This window comes from Ovis aries, chromosome 25, assembly GCF_016772045.2.
Source record: "Ovis aries strain OAR_USU_Benz2616 breed Rambouillet chromosome 25, ARS-UI_Ramb_v3.0, whole genome shotgun sequence".
Classification (NCBI taxonomy): domain Eukaryota; kingdom Metazoa; phylum Chordata; class Mammalia; order Artiodactyla; family Bovidae; genus Ovis; species Ovis aries.
The window spans coordinates 34174092-34199094 of NC_056078.1; the positions used below are offsets into that span (position 1 = coordinate 34174092).

The 25003-nt window shown below is 54.6% G+C and overlaps 1 protein-coding gene across 4 annotated transcripts in view; it reads right to left on the bottom strand.

The window, feature by feature from the left end:
* The window catches only part of ZCCHC24 (zinc finger CCHC-type containing 24), a 74082-nt gene that overhangs the window by 7549 nt on the left and 41530 nt on the right, over positions 1–25003 (bottom strand). The window contains exons 3-5 of one of the 4 annotated variants that reach the window (XM_027962299.3): positions 12721–12885; positions 10671–10748; positions 4420–4519 (exon numbers count right to left, since the gene is read on the bottom strand). In XM_027962299.3, coding sequence (XP_027818100.1) covers positions 10686–10748; positions 12721–12885 — 228 coding nt within the window. In that variant the 3' untranslated portion in view covers positions 4420–4519; positions 10671–10685. Of the gene's footprint in view, positions 1–394; positions 10749–12720; positions 12886–25003 lie in introns of those variants that run through there. The other 3 variants (XM_015104301.4, XM_027962298.3, XM_027962300.3) reach the window with 3 other exon arrangements.

Below are 25003 nucleotides of genomic sequence, written 5' to 3' on the forward strand. Positions count from 1 at the left end.
GGCATCTGAGGCCCCAGTCCTGCGCTTGGAGAGAAGGCCAAATGGGAGCTGCAGCGGAGGCCCGGGGCTGCCGTCTCTAAGGAAGATTCACTCCTATATATGGTCACCGGGAGTCCCGCTGCAGAGCGAGCCGTGACCTAATGTGCCGACAATCTCGCCCAGTCTGGGGCCCTGCCTGGGAAGGGCCCTCGCCCCGGAGAATGTCTGCTTGGGGACAGAGGGGCTGGGAGAAGGCGAATGCTCGGGGTAGAGCCAAGGTGAGACAAGACATCCCAGACACCCAGAGACCAGAGGGGCAGCCCCAAGGCCCCCGCCCCCATGGCCTCCTGTGTCTGTGAAAATGTCCAGCTCCCCACTGATGCTCTGTGTAGACAAGGAAACCCAGGAGCCTCTCTTGCTTTTCAAAGTTCTTTTAATAGAGCATGAAAAGGCTATATCTCTATAGGCAGGCCGTATACAGATTCTCCAGGAATAAGGCACACGACGGAATGCCATCCCAAGGGCAGCCCTCAGGAGAGGTTGGGAGGCTTCTCCACGCACCCTCCGAGCTGGCCCGCGGGTTCTGTTTGTCTTTTTAGCTGGACACACACATATTAACAGATACAGACACCGACAGGGGCACCACACAGGAGTGGAGGAGGTTGAACGGTGACGTTGACAACAGAGAGCGGTGAGCTCCCTAAGACCGGACGCCTCCCAAACGTCAGGGTTAGTTGTCACTCTGGGCTATGGTGTAGTGATGCTGGATTTAATATTTGTTCCAAGTAGATTCAAGTCCGTTAGATGCTGGAGGGCAGGTCTCAGGGCTCTGGGTGGCAAATCCAAGCTCAAAGAGCGCAGGGCCCTGAGGGATGGCTCAGACGGCAAAGCTCCAAAGAGGGAGGTCGGAGAAATCCCCCTCCTGCTTCCTCTTCCCTCCCTGGGCCCTGCTGACTGGGAGCCCTGGACCAGGCCAAGGAGGCCATCTTTGGAGCTGGCCGGCATATGGAGAGGCTACGTAGTCACACGTCACCTCCTCCTAACCTGGCTCGCTTCCACCCCCCACAAGATTAATAACCATGATAACAAGATAATACTAAGAAGGTGCAAGAGAATGGATTCTAATGCTGTGCTATCCTCAGCTGAAGAGGCTCAAAGGGTTCACCATTCCCTTTTTCACTAAGTATCTAATAATAGCTTCCCTTACAAAAAGTAATACTTTCCCAAATACACATATGTATAAATACAGGACAGGAACACATGAATAAGTCTAAGCACTTGAATAATATGCTGGCTACCTAATACTGATATTTTCATCCAAGGAAAACAACAGAGAATAACAATAATATGGCTTAAAGAATTGCAAAGATTTTTTTTTCCTCATCAGAATTATGTACCAACTTCATATAATATTCTATGTAGACAATATTTCCTTCTTAATGTAATTCAGTTGCAGACTTTTTACAGACCAAAGCATAGTAAAAAAAAAACAAAACAAAAAAAAAAACCAAACCAAAAAAAAAAAAAAAAAACAGGAAAAAGAGAAAAGTTCTCACCATAAATATTTTCTTGCAGCTCAACCAGAAGGTTTGCAAAAAATACTTCCAGAAATCTTCCTTTGATATTCTATTGCCCTCCTGAAAGCTCTGAAGTTTTGAAAATGCCTCTTTTTGTTTAACCTCAAAAATCAAGCAATCATATTTTTCTTTTTCTTTTTTTTTCTTAAAAAAAGCCCTCAAATATATACAGACAAAAATCACTGTGAAGTTTTCGGGAGAAGGTAACAAATTCAGTGTTGTGAGAAAAATTGGAAACCATGCAGAAATTTTAACATCCATGAATTTTCATTTCAAAATACACACATACTATTTTTTTCTTTAAAAAAGAAAAGGAATTCTGTGTCAAGTATAACTCAAAATAAATACAAATTCACAAGTAGAACTATTGAATACTTCATATTGGGTAAACACGGTTATCTCCCAACTGGATCGCTAGACCTACTAACTGCAAGCGATTGTCCCTTTTGAATGTACTACAACCACACACTTTCTTGTCTCCTGGGCACCCAGGCCCTCTGAGCACTTAATTCTTACAGCACCAGCCTGGACAGCAGTGGGTCTCGCTGAGCCCAGAGAGCTCTCCAATTCAGCCAAACAGTACCGGAGGGGGTGGTGCAGAAGGGCAGCCTCAAGGGGAGCCCAGCCCCCGCTGGCCGGCTCTGTACAGATGGTGGGGTGCAGCGGCTGCCAGCTGGACAAGCCCACTGGAAAGGTCAGTTTGGGGTGATATCCCTTCCCCTCTTGACCTGTGGAACGCCCTGGCCTCCAGGGGTCTGGAGCCTGGGTTCTTTCTAGGGTGTGGGCTTCCCCCACAGCTGCAGCCCAGGCACTCTGAGACCAAGGTCCCCCCATGGGGCCAGGTCCCTGGAAGTGTTGAGCCCGGTCCACACAGCAGAGACCAGCGCAACGTCCACAGAAATAAATGTTCTCGTTAGCAGGGTACTAGTCTGACTGACAGTAACAGCTTCCCCTCTGGGAAGGAGAGCCCTGGGCCGGGGTGACTGGCTCACCTTGACACCATGGAGCAGGCAGGGAGCAGCCGGGAGGGCCTCCTCAGGGGCGGGCGCTGCGCATGTTCACAGCCAGGGACCTGCACTCTATCCCTGCGGCCGGAAGGAGGCGGCTATGGGGCTCAGGCTGGAGCAAATACTCTCTTCTTAAGTGCTCAGAGGGCATGGCCTCCCCCACAAACCTGCCCTGCAGCCCTCTGGCTGCACACACACTCACTCCCTCTCTTCGTCTCACTCCCTGGACCCCTGATAAACACTTCGCTGTAACTCCTCAGTTGTACAAAGCATTTTCATTTGAGAACAAAAGGCAACCGGACACAGGTTGGGTGTCCTTGAGCTGTGGTAAACACTGAATTTCAGGCCCATTTCATGGTCTGATTTTTTTTTTTCCCCCCACAGAGGCATAATGTTGGGGCAAAAATCAAGTGACTCAGCTCTGACAAGCCAGCTACCCCCCGGGAGAAAGGAAGGGTAACATAACAATAAAAATAGGGCTTCTCACTGGGAAGGTGATCCCTCCCGCTAGCTGGGACAGCATGGCCCTGGCCAGTGTGAGCGCCAAGAAGCCTCCCCGTCCCCTGGGGAGGTAGGAATCATCAACCCGGCTTTGTAAATGAGAGATTCTGTAGCTTGTGCTGGGGTTGCCTATGTAAGGGGGGGACACTTCTTCATGTTTGCAAGGCAGGGGACTACAGGAAGAGCTGGGGTTTCAGGGGCAAACAGGGAAGGACCGAGGTCCTTCCACATGACTTATTAAGTGACTGAATGGCTCCCGGGGCATACAGGATAGTGGGTTTACAGGACCTGGAAACCCTCTCCAAATAAAGCTCTCTGCTCTAGGAGACGGTGTGCAGCCAGGACGAACCCCAGGGCCTCAGAACACCTCTCTGCTGTCATCCTCTCACGGGATGAGTGGGGAAACGGAGAGATGAGAATCCTTCCCAAGACTCCATAGGGCATCACTGGCGGGGCCCGTATTAGAACCTGGGACTTGGGTCTTCCAGGCCTGTGTACTTCCTGCCAGAGTGGCTTCACTGCTGGGTTCTACAACCTCCATCCGAGGGTGGCCCCCCAGCAAGGGTGGGAGGGGAAGAGGGAGGGAAGGGAACGGGACAAACAAAATCTAAGCAATAGGGGAAGTATGTGGCGTGGGTGAGGGGTGGAGGCGTGGCCTGACATGCACCAGGTCACACCTGGGAACACTCTGCAACATTCGGCGCCTCCCTGTCCCTGACCCCTGGGCTTGTGGGGGGTGGGGTGCAGCACCCAGGTGCCAAGCCAGTGACATTAGAGGCGGTCAGATTTAGGGCTCAAAGTGGCAGGGGGCAGAAGTGCCCACTCCCCAGCAGCTGCTGGAACAGGTGTCAGCTCACCATGAGTGCTGACTTGGAAAACGGGCTTTGCGAGAGTGGCTTTTCACACAGGGCGAACTGGAAGGTTCTGGGTGGGAGAAGGCGGCCTGGCTGGTCTCGGGGAGACAGTCCCCTGCAGGCTCCAGGATTCACAGTAAATTTAGTGCACTCGTGGCCAATACAAGGCTGCTCAGCCCAAAGGGAGTCTCAGAGGAGAGCCTGCGGGGGACACTAAGGACTCTGTGGGGTCCTGTGTGCCGACCTCTGCTCGCCCCGACCCCTTCACACAGACCCACATCCACTGTAGGGAGTCTCAGAGACTCAGCCTTCTGGGGGCACACAGCGACATCAGTAACACTGTCAACATACACGAGCCGAGAATCTAAGAGGCCACCCCCCTAGACCGCTCAGCCTGCGAGGACACCCCCGCACACGCGCAGGGGACACGCGGGGGTGGCGTCTTCTCTGGCGGGCGGGCGGGTGGGCGGCAAGGCCGGCCGCCAGGTCACTGCACGCGCCGGCAGTAGTAGCCCAACACCTTGCACTTCTCACACAGATGCTGGGGGTGCTCCTTGCTCTGGTCGGACACATCCAGGCCGTCTGGCTTCTCCAGGGGTCTCTGCAGAGAGGAAGGAGGACGCGAGCCCAAGGGTAGGGAGAAGGGGGTGGGGAGAAAGAAACACCAAAGTAGGGGAGTGAGACAGATATGGAGAGAGGGCAGGCAGACAGGAGGAGGGTGACAGGGACAGGGAGGGCGCAGAGAGAGGGCACATGAGCCTGCAATCAGAGGTTGCTTCCCAAAGCGCCCAGGACCCTTCCTGCCTCTCGCCTGCTGCAGGTAACACACGTGTCCTGTGAACTGAAGGGCACAGGCCGAGGCCTTGAGCTGGGAGCAGGTCTGTGGGAGGGTGTCTTGTACCCAGAGCCCCAGTCTAGACGCCACTTTGCCCACCACCTCCCAGCACCCCACCCCCAGCCAGCACTCTCTGAGCCGCCACCATCTGAAGCTCACAGATGGTGCACAGACGTGATCCAGCTGAAGAAATGGAGGCCCAGCTCCAGGGAGACCCAAGCTACATCCCCTGCTTCCCAGCACACACTGCTTCTTCCCAAGCCACTTGTCACCCCACACCTGCTCCTGTGGCCTCAAGACTCAAGGGGAGTTTAGGGCATTCTCTGGTGGTCCAGGGGTTAGGATTCGGCGCTTTCCCTAAGGGGGCCCAGGGTCAATGTCTGGTCGGGGAATTAAGATCCTGCAAACCATGTGGTGCAGCGAAAAAAAAAGAAAAAAAGACTCAAGAGTTCAGCCACGAAAAGGAATAAGTCTGAGTCAGCTGAAGTGAGGTGGATGAACCTAGAGCCTGTTATACAGAGTGAAGCAAGTCGGAAAGAGAAAAACAAGTATCATGTGTTAACACATGTATATGGAATCTAGAAAAATGCACCTATTTGCAGGAAAGGAATAGAGATGCAGACACAGAGAATGGGCTTGTGAACACAGGAGGGTAGGGTGAACTGAGCGTGGTGCTAACATATATGCACGGCCGAGTGTAGAACAGTCAGCTAGTGGGAAGCTGCTGCACAGCACCGGGAGCTCAGCCTGGTGCTCTGTGATGAGCTAGAGAAGCGGGGCAGCAGGCCGTGGGAGGGAGGCCCCAGAGGGCGTGGGTCTGTGTATACACACAGCTGATTCCTGCTGCTGCACAGCGGAAATCAACACGACATTGCAAAGCAACCGCCCTCCAATTTAAGGTAAATTTAAACATGGAGTTTAACCTGGATGGGGTCATGGCATTTCAGGCTTGGGGCAAGCAAGCCCTTAGCTCTATGAGGTCAGTAGCCAGTGTTCTTATTCATCCCGTACCCCAGGGCCTGCCCTGTTTATGGAAGACTGATGTCCAGAGAGAGGAGGTGACTTGTCAGACCTCTGATGCTGCTCACTCACAGTGTGACCTCACAGAACCTCAGTTTCCACATCTGTTAAATGGGCCACTTTTGCAGCTTGTTTACAGGGAGGAGTCAGGAGTCTAGATGTTTGTAAACTGAGGGGTGTTCAGCATGTAAGAGGACATTTCTGTTACACGGGGCGCTTCCTTGCTCCCTCTGGTATTCTCAAAAGCTAGCTTGTTTCTCTGGAAAACATATGGAGGCTATTAAGCAGACGTTTTCTTGGCTGGCAGCTGTAGCCCCAGCCCAGAACCCCTACCTGTAGCGAGGTCCCCTGTACAGGACTCGGAGGGGACTCAAAGGAAGCTGGTCAGGGCCAGACGGCAGCCACATGCCAAAGAGAGGGGCAGGAACTGTAGGCTGGTGTGGGCCCAGGGAGCCTTGGTGCCCGTGACCAGGACCCAGGATGGTCCTGGAGGGAAGCTGAGTGTGAGCGCTGCCCCCGGGCAGGCTGCAGACTGCTCAAAATGAGCACATCAGCTTGTCTGGACAATTATGCAGTGCCTGGCCTGCAGCTGACACTCAGAGCAGGTGGGGAGCGGACAAGTCAGAGGGCTCTGGGAGGTGACGGACTGTGGGTGGGCAGGGTCCTGATGCAGGGTCATAAAAAGCCATTTCCGTGCTTCTAGGCCTACAGCCACATCGGGAAGACATAGAAACAGGCCAGGAGCCTTGGCTTCACCTCAAGAAACTTTTAGATGACCAGCTTTCTTGCCCAGGGGAGAGGAGAAAAAGTTTATCTTCATGTCAGACTTGGGCTCACACTACCTATGAGCTGTGTGACCTCTCAAAAGTCACTTAACCTCTCTGTGCCTCAATTTTTTCCATTGCTTTTGTTGTTTAATCTCTAAGTTGTGTCTGATTCTTTTGTGACCCATGGACTGTAGCCCAGCAGGCTCCTCTGTCCACGGGATTTCCCAGGCAAGAACACTGGAGTGGGTCACCATTTCCTTCTCCAGGGGATCTTCCTGATCCAGGGACTGAACCCACATCTCCTGCATTGGCAGGTGGGTTCTTTACCACTGAGCCACCAGGAAGTCCCCTTTCTCACCTATACAATAGGCTAATAAGGGTGCCTGACTTCCCTGGTGGCTCAGACGGTAAAGGGTCTGTGTATAATGCGGGCGACCTGGGTTCAATCCCTGGGTTGGGAAGATCCCTTGGAGAAGGAAATGGCAATCCACTCCAGTACTATTGCCTGGAAAATCCCATGGACAGAGGAGCCTGGTAGGCTACAGTCCATGGGGTCGCAAAGGGTTGGACACAACTGAGTGACTTCACTTTCACTTTCAATAAGGGTACCTACTTGATAGGGTTGTTGTGAGGAGTAAATAAGTTAATATATGCAAGGTTACTAGAACAGTGCCTATAGTACATAAAGAGCAAACTGTCTATTAGTATTAATACCGTGTATCATTGCTATTGTTATGTAGAAGGGGGCAGGCTGAGAACAGGGGAACCAGCTGAACCCCTGGGGAAACCCACTTGCAACATCCTGGCCATTCCTGCTCCTTGGCTGTGACCTGTCAGTGCCCCTTCCCTCCATGGGTCCTGGGCTCAGTCCTGCCGAGGCGCTGGGTGGAGGAGGTGGGGAAGCTGTCAAGGCAACTCCCCTCTGCAGAGGGAAAACAGTCAGCAGCTGGGACTGATCACCCCAGGGCCACCCCCACCCCCCGCAGGGAGGCAAAGCCCATTCTTGTTTTCTTCTCCTGGAGGGCAGGGCCGGTAGGGGGAAGCCACAGCTGGAGTCTGACGGGAAACAGATGTAGCGGGGAGCAGGGAGAGGGGAAGTGGAGAGTTCTCAAGAGATGGACACCGACAGGTCAGAGCTCAGGGAGCAGGGGAAATAAAGCAGCCCCTCTCCACTGCAGGGGGCGGGGGCAGTCGAGGGTGGGGGGACAGATGCTCCGAGCCCCTCCTCTCAGTTCTTCAAAGGCTCCTGACTGCTGAGGGGCCTGGCAGGGCCATCACCCCCTCTGTCCTGCCCCCAGCTTGCCACTTCCCTGAGGAAGAAGAGCCCTGTGACCGGAGATTGGGGAGTAAAGCAAGGGCAGACTGGGGTCCCAGGCCCCCTTGACTGGCTGAATGACCTCACTCAAGTCCCTTCTTCTCTCTGGGTCTCAGTCTCCCTGTTGCACACAGTAGGTGCTCAACAAACAAGCACAGAATGACTGGGAGAGGGAAGAGCAGAGCCACACACGCTCAGAAGATTCTCCTGCGTTTGGTCCGGAGACTGGTCCGCAGACGGTGATCAGGGAGGCGGTGCTTGTACTGAGCTTTCAGGTTGGAGACGATGAAACGGATGAGGCTGCTGCCAGCCTGGGGGAGTGGCGGTACAGCCCTGGCCTCTTGGAAGGGGTGCTAAGGCAATACAGGGGCGGGGTCAAGGAGGCTGGAGCCACTGCAGGGAGTTGGGGCCTGGTGGACTTGGGTGCATGGACCGGACCCCTCTCACAGTCACGGGCCGTGAGAGTCACTGGGCCTGAGCCTCCCAGACCGCCAGCACAGACTCCGGCACCATACATCTGAGTTCTGGCAGGAACTGGCCTATCCCCAACTCCTGCCCCAGCCAGCCAGCCTGACCAGCACTTGCTGCTCCCCTACCCCTCCCCTCCACCTGTCCCCTGCAGGTGTTCTGGGCTAGCCCTGCCATTCATGAGTTTCAGCTTCTCTACTGAGCTTGGGTGAGTCACTTATGCCCTTTGCCTCAGTTTCCTGCTCTGTAAGATGGGGAAACAATAGAGCTGACCTCCTGGGCTGGCTGAGAGGATAAAGGGATAAAACACGCAGAGGAGTGCCTGGCCACTGCACACTGCTGTCAGGATCTTCCCGAGTCTCCAGAGGCTGAGGCTCACCTGCAGCCTGGCCTCCTCCCTCCTGCGCTGGGAGCCCAGGGGTGTGCTCCAGCCCACCTAGTTCAAGGAGGGCAGTGCTAGGCCTGCCTGGCCTCAGGACCAGGCTCCAAAGACAGGTGCAAATTCAATTCCAAGGCCCCACGTCTATGTGGGGACCTTGGCAAGGCCGCATGACTTCTCAAGATTGCACGTTCACTCCCAGTGAAGCAGGATGAACAGGACACCTGGTCTGCAGGCAGAGCACACAGGAAGGGTGTACAGGGGCTCAGCAAATGGCACCCAGAGTACGGCCACACCTGTGACTCAGGCCAGGAATTCTCTGAACAGTAGTAGGTAACCCTGTCTAATGGAATCCCATCCCTTGGGTTGGAGAGGAAGCTCCTGGCAGCGCCCTGACCTTCGTCTTCCTTTAGAACCTACACAGACCAGTCAAGCAGTCCTCAACAGAGTGTGTCCAGCGAGGGAAAGAAGGGACCCCTCTGGCAGCACTGGCCGCCCCAGGGCCCTGGGCGCGTGTGCTGATGGTCCGACGTTACGGGAAGTGCTTCTGGACTGGGGTCCTAGACCTGCTTAGGAATTGCCAGGAAGACCTCGGGAGCCTGGATGCTGAGGCTTCTGTACCCTGCTTGCCTTCAGCCCCATCCTTGATGTGCTCCAAAACGTGCATGCCACGTGTCCTGTGCCCCAGCTACCGGGTCACCGAGCCTGCGTTGGCGCCCCAGGGCCTCAGTGTCTCCCTCAGTGTCATTAGGCAGTGGACCAGGCCCCTGCACTAAGGAGTCCCTCATCCACTGGGCTGTGCGGCCAGCTTCCCATCTATTTGCCTGGGAGCCACGGGGTGGGTGCTGGGAACCATGGAAACCCAGCGACAATGGAGGCCTGCACAAGAGTCACAAAATCACAAAATAGTTCAGCCACGAGAGCGCTCCTGGACAACTCCCAGACCTCCTAGTAGGACAAAGACCAAATTCTGGGTCACGGTCTCTGAGCCCGCCCCTCCCTCCAAACTCCCTCCAGCTTCCCTCCTCGGCTCTCCTATCCTCTCCACTTTGCGCATGCTCTTCCCTCACCAGACGCGCACGCTGCTGTCTGCCACCCCAATGCCAGTCTAGTCCCCTTGGTCTGCCGACCCTCCACAGCCCCTTCAGAGCTCAGCCTGACACTACTGCCTCGGGGAGCCTCCCCCACCCTCTGGCTTCCCTTTCCCTGTGCCCTCCTCCACCCCCTGCTCCTGCCATCCTCAGGGGAGACTTGCCCTACCCCCAGCTCCTCAGTACCCGACTCCCTCACCAACCCTAACCTTCTCTCCCGACACTCCTTGGCCACACCCTGGACTTGGTCTTCAGAAACCCGCTCTCGTGGCAGCTCTCAGCTCCTCTCCTGAACCCAGTCCTGGCCCCACCTTTCAGTCAGTGCTGCTCTGGCTTCCTTTCCTGACCAACTAGCTGATGCCCCCGGACCAGGCATTCCCAACAGCACACTTTTCCAAATATGCCCCAAACTCGGCCCTCTTCCCTGTGAAACACTCTCCTGGCGCACCTCGGCCCTCAGCCCGTGCGCTGTCTGGCTCACACCCGTGTGCAATGAACATGGCTGGGCAAGGCGCAGAAGCGAGCTGATGGCTTTGGTGACAGTTACAGTCTTGAAGCTCCCCTGGGCTTGGATGCTGCTGGCCAGTCTGGTAATGTTTTCCTGGGAGACCCGCTTCCTCCCTCATCCTTCAGCAAGCTCACCATACCCCTCCTCACCCTGGCTTTTAGCTGAAAACTTCGCATCCCATTTCACTGAAGACACAGAAGCCTTGGAAGTGAGGTTCCCCTTCTCTGCTCCAAGTCCCTCCCCAGGCATCCCCCACCCCCCTCCCTCCTGGGCTGACCATGCCGCATGCCTCTTGTCCCGGTATCACCAGGCTTTTACTTTCTTCTGGGCCACCCTCATTCACCCACAACATGCTCCGGGCTCTCTCACCTTACAACATCCATCTCAATGGCCTGTCTCTACTCCAGCTATGGTCCCATCTCTCTGCTTCTCTCCACAATCAATGCCCTTTGAAAAAGTGGACAGTGAAGGTATTTCCTCTGCAGCCTGGCCCAGGGAACCTCTGCCACCAGGACCACCACCCTGGCCAACAGATCCCCTTGTGAATCAATATCTTCACTCCGCTTATGCCTGACCTGCAGGGTGTTGGCTTCAGTGGTTCTTCAGACCTGGGTTGCAGCTCAAAAAATCCTCCAGTAAAAGTAAAAGCTTCGGGACCATCTCCTTGTTACCAAACCTCAAGGCCCTTCTCCATGGTCATGACAGCTGACAGCTCAGCAGCAGCCACTGTCTGAGCCCGGGACGGTGCCCCCTCCCGCCTCGGGGACTCCCTGCATTGTGGCCTTTCTCACTGGATGCCCCTCCTTCATCTGACCTCTGGACGCTGGGACTCCACAGCACATGGTCTGGGGAATCCCTTCTCTACTTTGTCCATATTCTGCAGGGACTCTCATCATTCCCTAAATATCTTTAGGCCAGTGGTACCCACGTATCGATAAACCACCTTGAATTCTTACATGAACTTCAGAGAAACAAACCCAGCTGCCTTCTTGACATCTTGACCTGAATTTTCAGGAACACTTCAAATGTAACATGTAACAGAGGTCTCTTGCCTTTATCTAGAACACCTATGCCCCACCCCAAGCTGCCCCCAGCCCAGCCTGCCCACCGTGGTCATGACCACCTCCATCCACTCAGGAGCTCGAGCCAGAGTGTGACTGTCTTCCTGGGTTCCTGGCCTCACCTCGCTGTCCACATCCAGTCCCATGCCGCTCTGTGGCAGGCCCAGGTGCAGGCCCACAGACTTCCTGTGGCTTGCCTGGCATCACTGCCGTTTCATTGCCTACTGGTCTCCCCGCGCCTCCCAGCCCTTCTAGACCAGTCTCTACACACAACCAGAGTAGTCACCTGTAAATGAAGCTGTTTCTTGGTGTTACCCTACCCTGCTGCTGCTGCTGCTGCTGCTAAGTCGCTTCAGTCGTGTCTGACTCTGTGCGACCCCATAGACGGCAGCCCACCAGGCTCCCCCGTCCCTGGGATTCTCCAGGCAAGAACACTGGAGTGGGTTGCCATTTCCTTCTCCAATGCATGAAGGTGAAAAGAGAAAGTGAAGTCGCTCAGTCGTGTCTGACTCTTAGTTACCCTGTGGGGCCCCCCAAATTCCTCTGGGGACTGTCCCATCAACTCCTAATCCTCCCACTCCACCCTCCTGCTCCTTCACTGAGCTCTGAGCCTTGAGTAGCCCAAGTCCAACAGCCTCAGGGCATTTGCACCTGCTCTACCCTCTTCCTGGGATGGTCATCCACCCTCTCGTGACAGGTGTAGTTTCCCAGAGTAAATGCCTCCTCCTCTCTGCAGCCTGCAGTGAGTGGGGCCTCCCTGGGGTGATCCACCTCAATCCCCTCCCCGTAGGGCAGCAGGCCCTTGGCCACCAGCCCTGTTGCACAGTCCCAGGCACCCAGCAGCTGCCTTGTATACAGGCGCCAACTGGGCAAATGAACCGATGAAGGGCGCTTTTCTACAGCACTCCGCCACCCTCTCATCCCTCTTTGTGTCACAGTCGCACCTCCAGTTCATTCCTTTCAAAATTCACGTGGGTCTGTGGTCTCAGGGTCTTGGTACCATTTGCCCCTTTATTCCCCTTCCCTGCCTGGGAAAACAGGCCCTCTCTCTCTCCAACCGCCCCCACCCCTCATTTCCGACGAGACAAGGAAAGGAAAGGGCTCACTTGGATAGATGTGGCCGGCAGGGTATGAAGGAGCAAACTGAAGCTCAGTAAGAGAAAAGGTAACCCTCCTCTATCTGTTCTAGATAAAGACCCTTGAATACACCCCACCTGCTCCCCTGTTCCTCCTCCCACTCCGAACATTCCCTTGCACCCCGCCCCTCACCTGCCCCCGCCTGCTCCCTGCACCCCCGCCCCTCACCTGCCCCTGCCTGCTCCCTGCACCCCCGCCTGCTCCCTGCCCCTGCCCCTCACCTGCTTGTGCGGGTACACGTTAATGTGGCACTTGATGCACTCCTGCCCCATGTTGGCCCAGGAGTTGCCGCTCATCCATTTTCTCTTGCACTTGGGACACTTGTATTCGCCGAAGCAGCGCTTTTTGCCCTGGTACGGGGTCAGACCCTCACCTTTGGGGCGTGCCTAGAGGACAGGAAGCAAACACAAGGGATTGGGGTCCACCCGGCCAAAACAATGCCCCACCGGGTCCCCACGGCCTCTCCCTTCAGCCTTCATGCCCTGTGTCCCCAGGTGCGGACACGAGGACACCTTTTTGTCCCAGGTCCAGAGGACACCAGTCAGCCCAGAGCTCACGTGGGAATCCCAAGGCTGGGAGACTCGCACGGGGATGAGGAACGGAGCTGGGGGTGGGTTTTTAGAGTTAAGAAAGAAAGTAGTTGCTGGCAGCAAGGAATGACTCCTTTAATGCCGCTGTCATGAAGGGGCAGCTGGCGGGCACATACCTACCGACACATGGCCCAGGGTGGAGTGGTTTAAATGGCCCCTGAAGGGGCAACGTGGGCAGAACACAACCTCGGAAGCAGTGAAAGCGTGTCTCTCCGCAGCCCTGCTCCCAGCCACCTGCTCCCTTACTCGGCAGCTGTGTTAATTTCTTTTAGACCACCCCAAAGATGAGCTCTCCATTTTCAAAGGCATACAGCATATACATTCCTAAAGGAGACCAGTCCTGGGTGTTCACTGGAAGGACTGATGCTAAAGCTGAAACTCCAATACTGTGGCCACCTCATGCGAAGAGTTGACTCATTGGAAAAGACCCTGATGCTGGGAGGGATTGGGGGCAGGAGGAGAAGGGGACGACAGAGGATGAGATGGCTGGATGGCATCACTGACTTGATGGACGTGAGTCTGAGTGAACTCCGGGAGTTGGTGATGGACAGGGAGGCCTGGCGTGCTGCGATTCATGGGGTTGCAGAGTCGGACACGACTGAGCGACTGAGCTGAGCTGAACTGAGCAGCATGCACATACGTATGCACATCCTTTCTTTTCCCTCACTCATACGGAGACAGATTACACACTTGGTTCTGCATCTTCCCTTTCTCACTGCATAATAATCATAGACATACATATATAAAATATTTCCCCCAGATCAATCAGTACAATCAGAGCTGCTGTATTGTGTTGTTAAGAGCAGCATAGCATGTAACTCTGCGCAAGCTTTAGTGCTTTCCCATCACGCTGCAACTGCCTAGATTGTCTCTGCTCGTCTATCACGAGCAGCGCTGCAACGAATAACTTTGCATATATAAACGTGTGTGTGTAGATGGTAAAGAATCTGCCTGCAGTGCAGGAGACCCAGGTTCAATCCCTGGGTTGGGAAAATCCCCTGGAAAAAGGAATGGCAACCCACTCCAGTATTCCTGCCTGGAGAATTCAATTCCATGGACAGACCATGGGGTCACAAAGAGCTGGTCGCAACTGAGCAACTAACACTTCCATGTGTGTATATATAATTTTGCACATATGAGAGTATATTTGCCCAGTAAGTTCCTAAAAGTGAAATTGCTGGGTATATGGGTATGTGCCCTTTTCATTTTTAAAGATGACAGTTACCATTAGTGTCCTTTCCCCACCCCCAGCTGCAGTTGTATCAATTTAACATTCCCACTCATCAATACTTTTCATCATTGCTAATCTAGGAGGCAGACTTCTCAGAGTAGCTTTGACTTATATGATATGTATTACAAACAAGACAGAATTTTTGCATTTAAGAATCATTTGTGTTTCCTTTGTGATTCTTTTTTTTCTGCTGGGGTTTGATATTTTTCTTGTTGATTTGCAACTGTACTTTATTAAAGAAACTAGCTCTCTCCTACACGGTGTTTTGTTTTTTTTTAAGCATTTTTACTGAGATACTATTTATATAGCTAATATTTCACCCATTTAATGTGTGCAGTTCAATGGGTTTTGGTATATTCGCAGTTATACAACCATCACTACAGTCTAATTTTAGAACACTATTTGTTATTCCCCCACAGAAACTCTGCATTCATTAACAGTCATTCAATGTCCAACCCCCACTTCCTCACCCCACCTAGGCCCAGGAAACCACTAATTTAACTTTCTCTCTATAGGTTCCCTGTTATTGACATCTCAGGTAAGTAGATCATAAGATGATTGCCCCTCTTGTGTCTGGCTTCTCTCACTCAGTGTGATGTTCATCTACATTTCAGCATGCATCCGGACTTCATTCCTTTTTGGTGCCAAATAATATCCCATTAGAGCTTCTCAGGTGGCTCAGCTGTACAGGATCTGCCTGCCAAGCAAGAGACGCAAGTCCGACATAGGGAGCGCAGGTTCGATCCCTGGTTGGGGAACTCGGATCTCCCGTGCCGCGGGGCGGCCAGGCCTGCATGCTGCAATGGCTGGGCCCACACACTCTGGAGCCAGCATAGCTCAACTAGGGAGCTCGTGCTCGGCTCGAGCTAGAAGGATCCGCACGATGCAACGAGGATCCTGCGCGCTGCAGCTGAGACCCGAAGCTGCCAAATAAATACAGCAAGAAATGTTTTAAGACAGAAGTCCTGTGCTGTGAGACAGTGTGCCTCCATAGAAATGTTTCCCTGGGTATTTGTTTGTTCCCAAAGTAGCGCATAAAGGTCAAGAACACAGACTCCGGATCCAAACCCTGGTTGTGATCCTGGGCAAGTTACTTCACAAGATTAGTGACAGAGTTACCACAAAAGCCTGTTCTGAGGATCAAGTGAGGCAGAACACTCAGAACACTGTCTGGCAAATAAAAGAGGAGGATTTGTTAGTATTATTTACTAATGGAGAACAACAGCGGTATATAAAATAATAACTTCTTCCTCCACTAAGCATGTCTTTTTTGCCCAGGCACCGTTACCACCATTTGGTGACAGCCTACTAGAATTACAGACAAAATCCTAAAAAGGGACATACATGCTGAATGCGTAAATCTAAACTTAGAAGGTGACAGCAACGCAGCCCGGGTCTTCTGGGCCCACTGCCTTATGTCTGGATCCTTCCTGGCCTTCCTGGCAGCCGTGATATCCTGGGGAGAAGACTCCGCCTGAGCTCCGAGGCAGCGCTGACTCTCAGCACTGATCAGAGTCAAGGGAGAGACCAGTTATGCCAGAAGGAGCGCTTCGCGTGCGGTCAAGGCCCAGGGTCCAGTCAGTGTGCAGTAGAGAGGCCACCTTATGACTCTGAAGATGCTCTGAGTTGTGCTGGTCTCAAGATAGGGACACTGCAGTGAGCCCTCGAACCGCTTCTGGGGGGCACCTTTTCTACCTGGTTCCTGGTGCCCACAACTTCCACAGCCTCCCTTCTCCAGTAATCCTGAAATAAGAGACTAGATGAACTCAGCCTCGTGGTCCTTGTTCTCAAAGTGAAAGTCGCTCAGTCGTGTCTGACTCTTTGTGACCTCACGGACCATACAGTCCATGGAATTCTCCAGGCCAGATAACTGGGGTGGGTATCTGTTGCCTTCTCCAGAGAATCTTCCCAACCCAGGAACTGAACCGAGGTCTCCTACATTGCAGGCGGATTCTTCACCAACTGAGATATCAGGGAAGCCCAGAAGTGAAAGTGAAAGACGCTCAGTTGTGTCCAGTTTTTGGCAAACCCATGGACTGTAGCCTGCTCTGCTCATGGAATTCTCCAAGGAAGAATACTGGAGTGGGTAGCCGTTCCCTCCTCCAGGGGATCTTCCCAACCCAGGGATTGAACCCAGGTCTCTCACACTGCAGGCTGATTCTTTACCAGCTGAGTCACAAGGGAAGCCCTTGAAAGGCACCTACATTTCACAGGGGAACCGGGATAGGCACGGGATGCCGCACCAATGGTAGGATTCCAGGCTCCTTGGTGGAGGTGGGAAATGTGGTTCTTCACCAGCCAGACCCACCCTGAGATCTGGTTCTGCAGGCCTCTTGGTTCAGAGATTGATGGGACCTGGCACCCGACCTCATACATCTGGGGCCAAGGGCAGGGGTCAAGGTGTCAGAGGTGGGAGTCGAGGTATCCTGGGGCACTCAGCAGCACAGAGCGTGAGGATCGGGGCAGGACTGACAATGCAGTCCCCCCAAAGTCTCTGCTTCAGAAATGAACAAGAAGGAAAGCTACACAAATAAAGAAGATACTGTGTGTGCACCAAAGGAAGCAGCAAGAAGATGAGAGATGAGCAAGGGGTAAGGCGGGGAGTATTGCCACTCTGTGTAACCAGAAAACCAGCCATTCCAGAGCCTTCTATCAGGGACTGTGAGTGGCCAGGCAGGTCCCAGCGACAGGGGCTTCTGCCAGACCAGCACACCTTTCCCAAACAACTGTCACCAGGCCAGGCACCAGGAGGGCCAGCTCTGACTCCCCGCCATACAGGACGTGGCTCAGATCTCAGATTTCAGGACCAGATGCTAGCAATGACATATTCTGTCTCTACCTGTGACTGTCTGGGGGACCTTCAGCAAATCATACAACCTCTCTGTGCCTTGGTTTCCAAAACCAGAAACCTGGGATGATGATAATGGGCCAGCCTTCCCAGGGCTACTGGAGGAATTTGATGCATTCATACTGATGAAGGTCTTAGCTCGGCGGATGGACATTGCAAGTGCTCAGTAATCATTAGTGATTTCAGGAGCATTCGCTTCTGGACCTTGTACAGGGAGAGGGAGCAGGTATGTTCCAGGTGATGTGGAGACCGGGGCTGAGACCACTGAGCACAAACTGTAAGAGGCAAGTCCTAAAGATGAGAGGAAAGCCTAGGGAGAGGCTGGGCTCACCATCCCGGAGTTGCGGTTGAGCAGGGAAGGCGCAAGCAAAAGATGAACAGCATTAGGTGTCTTCACCTGCTGGAATCCTCGGAGAGAGAGCCAAGAAAAGTACAGAAGGGCTGTGAAAGCTCTGCGGATGTTGTGGAGAGGACAAAGAGAAGAGGGAAGAGAACGGGTTTTTACGAAGCACCAACTGTGGGCTAGGCGTTGTGCTCATGGTTCCACGGCCTGTTGAGCTCCCATTTAACTCTTCCCATAATCCTATGGGGCAGGGAATATCATCGACCCTCTTAACAGATGGTGAAACTGAGGCATGTTGAAGGACTTGCCAAAGAGTTTCCAGAGTACAAGGGCAGGAGGTCAGGCTCAGGAGGCTTTCCCACGAGCCTACAGTTAACTCGCCCTTCCTGTCTGTCATTCCTAAGTGCGTCCACACCATGAAGCAGAGGCCTGCACTCAGGAGGAAAAATCCCCCAGGCCTCCAGTTCAGCCTAGCCCAGTGGCTTTGCCCTCCTGTGGGTCAGAGGGGGAGAGATGACCTGTAGAGCAGGGACAGGGAGGCAGGGGATGGAGGGGAAGGCAGGTCAACAGGCAGCTCTGGGTAGACAGCAGCCTCTTCCCGGAAGGACTCCGTCCCATCGTGGCTGTGCTTACAGATGAGGGCAGGGCCAAAGGGAGTAAGAATTTTGGATGGGACAAAGACTTCCCTACCCCCAACACTTCCCCCCGCCGCCTCTCCTCCCAGAAAGGCACGGCCTCTGCTCATAAACGTCAGTGTGAGCAGTGACTGCTGACAGCCTCGCAGGGGCCACCACCCACCCCGGCTGGGAAGGAAGCCAAGACTGACTGGGCTCTCCTGACCTGGGCCCCTGCCACGTTCCCCTCTGGGAGATCACGTGTGCCAGGAGCCCAGGCAAAGCTCAGTGGGGCTCAGGAGCCAGCCCTCTTAGCACAGACAGGCCCCCTTAAGGACCAAAGAACCCAAGGGACCTGCTCCAGGACACACAGCCAATCAGGGACTGAGCTGAGACGAGAGATCAGATCCTCTGACCTCCAGACCAGGCTAGAATCAGCATGGAGGGCAGCCTGGGAAGTGAGAGATGGTGGCTGGCATGGAGGTCGGAAGGAGAACTCGTGCCAGGGAGCAGCCAGGACAAAGCTGGGCAGAGGGTAGGGGGTGGGGCGTCATCCAGGCATGCCAGAAGCTTGGGGAGAGATGCAGATGATGCTGATGCTACCTGGACACTTCTTGGGGGTGGCTCAGTGTCTTCTTTCCAACAGCCCATGAGATTTCCTGTGTGGCTGACCAATAGGTAGTGAGCTCCCTGTCACTAGGGGTATGCAAGCAGTGACTGGGTGAACAACTATTAGGGATACTGCCAAGGGGACTTTTGCCCTGGTCAGACAGTGGGACCAGGTCACTCTGAGGACACTTCAACTCTGTAGTCCTCCCAACTCTTCTTGCTGGTGAAGGCCAACCAGGCAGGTGTGGAAAGGGAACACACTCAGAACTGCTGGGGGTGGAGGCCGAGCAGGAACACTTCCTACTGCATTTCCATAGTGCAACTCGGCGGCAAGGTTTTAGAGAACATGCCCATTCCTTCCCCCCAGCAAATCTATACCTGGGTGACCATTCTAAGGAAATAAAAGATCAGAGATGCAGACCACAGGGAAGTTCAAAGATGACCATCACATCACTGTTTATGATAGTGACAAGTTGGAAAAAGCTAATGCCCTGGTTCCCTTCGTGATGTCACACCCACTGGACAAACGACAACAAAACCATTAAAACATTTCGGAGGATTTCTTAAAAAGGGTTTGGGAAACCATTTTTATAAGAAAGCAGGATAAGCAATCAAATATAGTCTGCTCCCAGAGTAAAACTGTGAAAAGAAAAAATGTGTGCAAGAAGAGGGTAGGAGGGAAATCAGTCAGAAACGTTCAGAGGTTGCCTCTATGAGACAGGATGCTCTGCTCTAATTAATTGTCTCAAACGAGTAGGTAGGTATTACTGTAATAGAGAAAACGATGGCCCTGACTTGCAGGCCCCTCCTTCCCACAAGGGGGCGCCCTGCACTTTCCCAAGGTGGTGAACCAGAGATGGCAGCTCTGTCTGTACTTGTCCTCTTGGGCCTGGGTGTGGGGCAATGGTCAACCTCTGGCTGCTGGGTCTGTTGGAACACGTGTTCGCAGAGCTGCCCTGCCCTCAGCCATGGTGTGGGCTTCCCACCCCCTCTACCCCATTTGCTCCCTCAATGCTGAGAACAGCTAGAATCATCCACACCTGTCACGTAACATAAGAGTCTGGCTGGTCACTCTGCCCATCCATGTTCCTGCCCCTGCTTCCTGAAGTCCCACCAGGAGTGAGTCAGGCTTCAGGGTGAAACTTGTTTTCCTCTTAGCCTTTTTTAGATTGAGTTTTTTGCAGGGAGATGACATCATCACCTTTGGTCGCTCGAAGGAGAGCATCTCAGGGACCCTGGCTCAGGAGGAGGCAGTGAGCTGGGGTGATGAGGACCTGAGGCTATGCCCTGCACGTGACGACTCCACGTTGGCTTCTGTCCCAGGAGGTACAGCCTCTGTTCTCAGGATCACGGTTTCGGCTACGGGCCCCAGCTGCAAGGTCTCAGCCCAGCTCTGGTCACACCACCTCTGCCTGCCCAACAGAGCATCCTGTGCCCTGGTGAACTCTGGGACAGACTAACAGCTATACTCACGAGGTGTCTCTTAGGAGCCAGGCACTCTTTGTACCATCACCTGTGAGTCAAGTATGCTTAGTCTCAGGTTTCGAATGAGAACACAGGTACGAGGAGGTTAAGTAACTCACCCAAAGCTATACTGCCAGCAGGGGGTGGAGTCTGGACTTAAACCCAGACCGCTGACCCAAGCCCACTCTCTCAGTTGCCCTGCACTGTGCCAGGATGGCACAAAGATGAGGGACTCACACAGCCGGGAGAGTAAGAGGCAAGAAAGGGCTGTTACTGCCATGGGCCCTGCATGCTAGGTGCCCCTGGGGCATCCCTTCTCCTCTCTGGGCCTCAGTTTCTTCATCTCTGCTTCTGCTGCTGCTAAGTTGCTTCAGTCGTGTCCGACTCTGTGCGACCCCATAGATGGCAGCCCACCAGGCTCCCCCATCCCTGGGATTCTCCAGGCAAGAACACCGGAGTGGGTTGCCATTTCCTTCTCCAATGCGTGAAAGTGAAGTCGCTCAGTCGTGTCTGACTCTTAGCAACCCCATGGACTGCAGCCCCATCAGGCTCCTCTGTCCATGGGATTTTCCAGGCAAGAATACTGGAGTGGGGTGCCATTGCCTTCTCCATTCCCCATCTCTAGAATAAGAATTGATGCCTTCCAACTGTGGTGCTGGAGAAGACTCTTGAGAGTCCCTTGGTTAGCCTGGAGATCAAACCAGTCAATCCTAAAGGAAATCAATCCTGAACATTCATTGGAAGGACTGACACTGAAGTTGAATCTCCAATACTTTGGCCACCTGATGCGAAGAGCCACCTTATTCCAAAAGACTGATGCCAGGAAAGACTGAGGGCAGGAGAAGGGGACGACAGAGGGTGAGATGCTTGGATGGCATCATCAACTCAGTGGACATGAGTTTGAGCAAACTCTGAGAGATAGTGAGGGACAGGGAGGCCTAGTGTGCTGCAATCCACTGGGCAGGTTATCCTTCTTGGGGCCCATAGTACAACCCGGCAGCCCCACGCACGCTGGCCCTCTCAGCCAGGGAGCACTAGGCTGGCCCCACAGTGCATCCAGCTGAGAGGAAATGGCTGAGTCGGGAGAGGAGGGGAAGAAATAAGGATCAGATGGGCTCCGTGCTGGCTCCCTGTCCCTGTCTGCATGCGCTCTGTGGCCAGGTGGCTGAGGTGGTGCTGGCCTAGAGTAGAGAGGGAAAGAGCCCTGGGTTTGAGATGCCCTTTCCATAGATGAAGACACAGAGGCGGAAGGGCCCAGGACTCTTGCTGCAGTCTTGCTGACTCTTCCTGGAAAGCCCAAGAGGGTTCTGGGGACCCTCTCTAAGGGCTGGGGGCCTTTCCTGGAGGAGCACCCCTTTCCCAGAACCTCTTCTCTTGAGCTCCCCTTCCTTAGGCCCATGGGGGCACCCCTGCCCTTGGCACTCCTACGATCAGAGGCCTGGGCTCAGCCCTGGCTCTCATGGGCCCAACTTGGAACTTCAGTTTCTTCTTCTGCCAAGTGAAGGGGCTGACGTAGAGGAGCTGGGACGCCAAGATTTCATGAGCACCCACCATGTGCCAGCCGCTTGCCAACTTGTCACTCCACAGCGCTTCCATTTTATGAGAGAGCAAATGGAGGCCCAGAGAGGCCAAGCAACCTATGCAGGGCCTCACAGCCTTGAAGCCAAGACTTGAACCTGATCTGCTATACCTCCTATCTCATGCACACCTGCTCCTGAAATGGTTGTGAGAAAAGGAGAGAACAAGCCTGCTCCTAGGACCACGACCCTACCTCTGAGAGCCAACCCTTGGCTACCACTGTAATTATTCACTCATTCAACTAACATTTACTGACTACCTGCTCTGCACCAGGCTCTGTGGAACATTCCAGGAATATGGAAATAAACAGGACAGATGAGGAATGCTTGCACAGTCTGGGGCCTTCCAAAGGAGTCGACCCTGTGTGACCCTTTCACCAAGCGTGGCCTACACCAGTCACAGACACCCTCGGACACACACTTCCAGGCTCTGGCTCAAGTCAGACTCACACCTGCAGAAACATTCTCAGACCCATGTCCTCGGGTAGAGGCTATTCTTCACCCAGTCCTCCCAGATGACAGGCAACGGGTCCAATGCAGGACATGCGAAATGATCTCTAATTGATGCAACAGCCCTATAAAACCAGCACTCTGAACCCTACCGACGGATGAGGAACCTGAGGCTGCAGATGGGGCAGCGGTGCCCAGAGTCACAGAATTAGGAAGCAGTGGGGCCAGCATCTGAGCTTAAGCCTGTGCAGTGCCAGGACCCACGCTTCTTCTTCCCCTGTTCTCTGTGACTCCGCTTAAGCCACCCTCCCAAGTCCCCCACACTCATGTGTCCACACACACGGCCCGGGGAGGCTGGCAGGAGGGCTTCCTCAGCCTCTGCAGCCTGGCCGAGGCAGCTGCGGGCTCTGCGGAGGCCCCAGAGGAAGCAGGAGATCAGAGGGACAGGTGGGCTGGGCCCTGCGGCCGGCAGGCTGCCGGGAGGGAGGAAGGACACTGCAAGAGGCCCCCTGGGTTTCCTCCCGAGACTCAAGGGCCCCCTTGTCTGAGCACTGGCGTCCTGGCTGCCTCCTCTAGGCCCCCTCCCCTTTTCTGGGTTCCTGCCGCAGCCCAGCAGGAGCCCTGAAGGCCCAGCCTCCTCACCACCCCTCCCACCCCGTTCCCAGCCCAAAGCCACCGCAAAAATGCCATCCTGATTCCACAACACTAGGGTTTGTCAAAGTGCAAGGGAACAATGACGCTTTCACAGTGCCAGGAAAAGGTCTCAGGAAAACCCTGGGGAGGGGGCACCGAGGGGGAGTGAGGAGACAGGGAGAGGGCAGAGATGGAGCAGAGAAGACAAGGGGCGGCTGACAGGCAGAGGCCAGAGGCAGAGCCGGGCAGGAGTGGGGAGGGGGTGTGGGCTGGGAGCCAGGAGACTGCAAAGACCGGGCTGCGGGAGGAGGCGGGGGTGAGGAGTGACAGGCGAGGGCAGAGAGAAGGGGGGGAGACGAACCGAAAGGGAAGGAGAAAACATACAGGATGGGCACCCCGACGGAGGCCAAGAAGCCCCTCCAGGACCCAGAGCAGTGCAGAGGCCCCTGACACCACCCCCCTTACGCCTCTGGGCACAGCACTCCTAGGAGCTACCCTCCCTGCCACAGGAACCCCTCTCTCCAAATCCCACCCCAAGGCCAGGCAATTGGACTTGCTCTCAGGCAAAACTTTTGGGAAACCAGAGACTTTGTAATCACATGAACAGCCACTCCCTAAGCTATCTGTTTCCTGCTTCTGGCTTTCCTCCATTAGCAAAACCGCACGGATCAGAGCTCAGGGGCGGGAGGGGAAGGGCGGCCAGTCCAGAGGGGCAGAAAACATCCGAATCAGAGCGATTGCAAAAGGCCTGGGTTTTCCTCCCCTCCTGTGACTGCAGAGACAGCGATTGCTCGTCCTGCCGCCACCGCTGACGGGTGGATGCGATGGACAGAAGGTCTGCAACCACTGTGTGGTTGGCCAAGAGCTGGATGCTGCTCTGAAAACCATTTGTTCTCCTGAGCGGGTTCCCAGAGCCCGGTGCATCCCTGTTTGGGTGGCCCGTTTGCCTGGCAAACCCTTTCTTCGGACTGTGCCCCTCCCCTGTGGTGGCCGCAACCCGGGTCTAGCCAGGCAGAGTCGCCCTCAGGTGGCCACGTGAGGCTTCAGAGCCCCAGGACCTGCAGGATGGAGGCAGAACACTCGAGACTTTCAGACTCCTCCCCCTCTGGCCCAGCTGACCTCACCTTTGTCGGCTGACCTCACCTTTATCGCTGCTGCTCCCTCCTACCAAACTTCTATTCCAACAACAACGAAATCATTTCCTGCAAATAACTCACCGCCCTCTGCCCTCACACCTTTGCTCTTGCTATTCCCTGCCCCTACCCCCCCAAACTTTCTCCACCTGGTGTATGCTGCTGTACTCAAGGCCAAACTCCAAGGCCACTCCATCTGGTCTCCCACCTCCCAGACAGGGTTAACTGCCCTCCTTGGGGTGTTCATGCCACTCGAGTCCCAGGCTCGAGCCCTAGCACAGAGCCCTTCGGCTGCCTCCCTCAGAGAAGTCCTGGCTCCCCAAACTCCCAGGGGACTTTGTGGTCTGCACCACTCGCTTGGCTGAGGGTCATGTCCCGCCCTGACCCGGCCTCTGGCATGCCAGGGATGATCTGGCATGCCAGAGATTTCATCCTGAATTTAAAGAACTTTTTGAAAACTGCCGTTTCTTCCATCTAGTTTCCCAGTAGTCTCTGAGTGCTCTGGGACCACGAGAGGCTCTTGAAGCACCTGGGTGGGGCCAGGCCACAACAACAGCTGGAGGGGACAGAGGTGTGGGCAGTGCTGGTGATGGGTGAGGTGTGTGGGTCCGGGTGGGGGTCCCGCAGGCAGAAGCCTCCTCCCAGGACGCCCCCTTCTGGGGTGTGCTGAGCTCTCTGGAGGGCCACCTCGGGACACCAGCACCATCTCTACAGATTGTCTGGCCCTGGTCTGCATCTGAGGCCACCCCTGGTGAGGTCTGGCCACACGCAACCTGTCTAGATGTGGCTGTAACCAGCCCAGCTCCACCTGGCTGGAGGGAGGCTCTGCACCAGTGCTGGGGCAGGAAGGCATGTGGGTAAGAGGTGATGGCCTCAGCCTACAGTGGTGCTTTGGGTGTGAGGGTCACAGCCCTGGGAGGGGAGGACAGGGGAACTCAGCTCAAAATAGCAGTGGGGGAAGGGTGTGGAGGGTGGCCAAGTGCCAGAAAAGAAATCGGATCTGCCCTGGCCA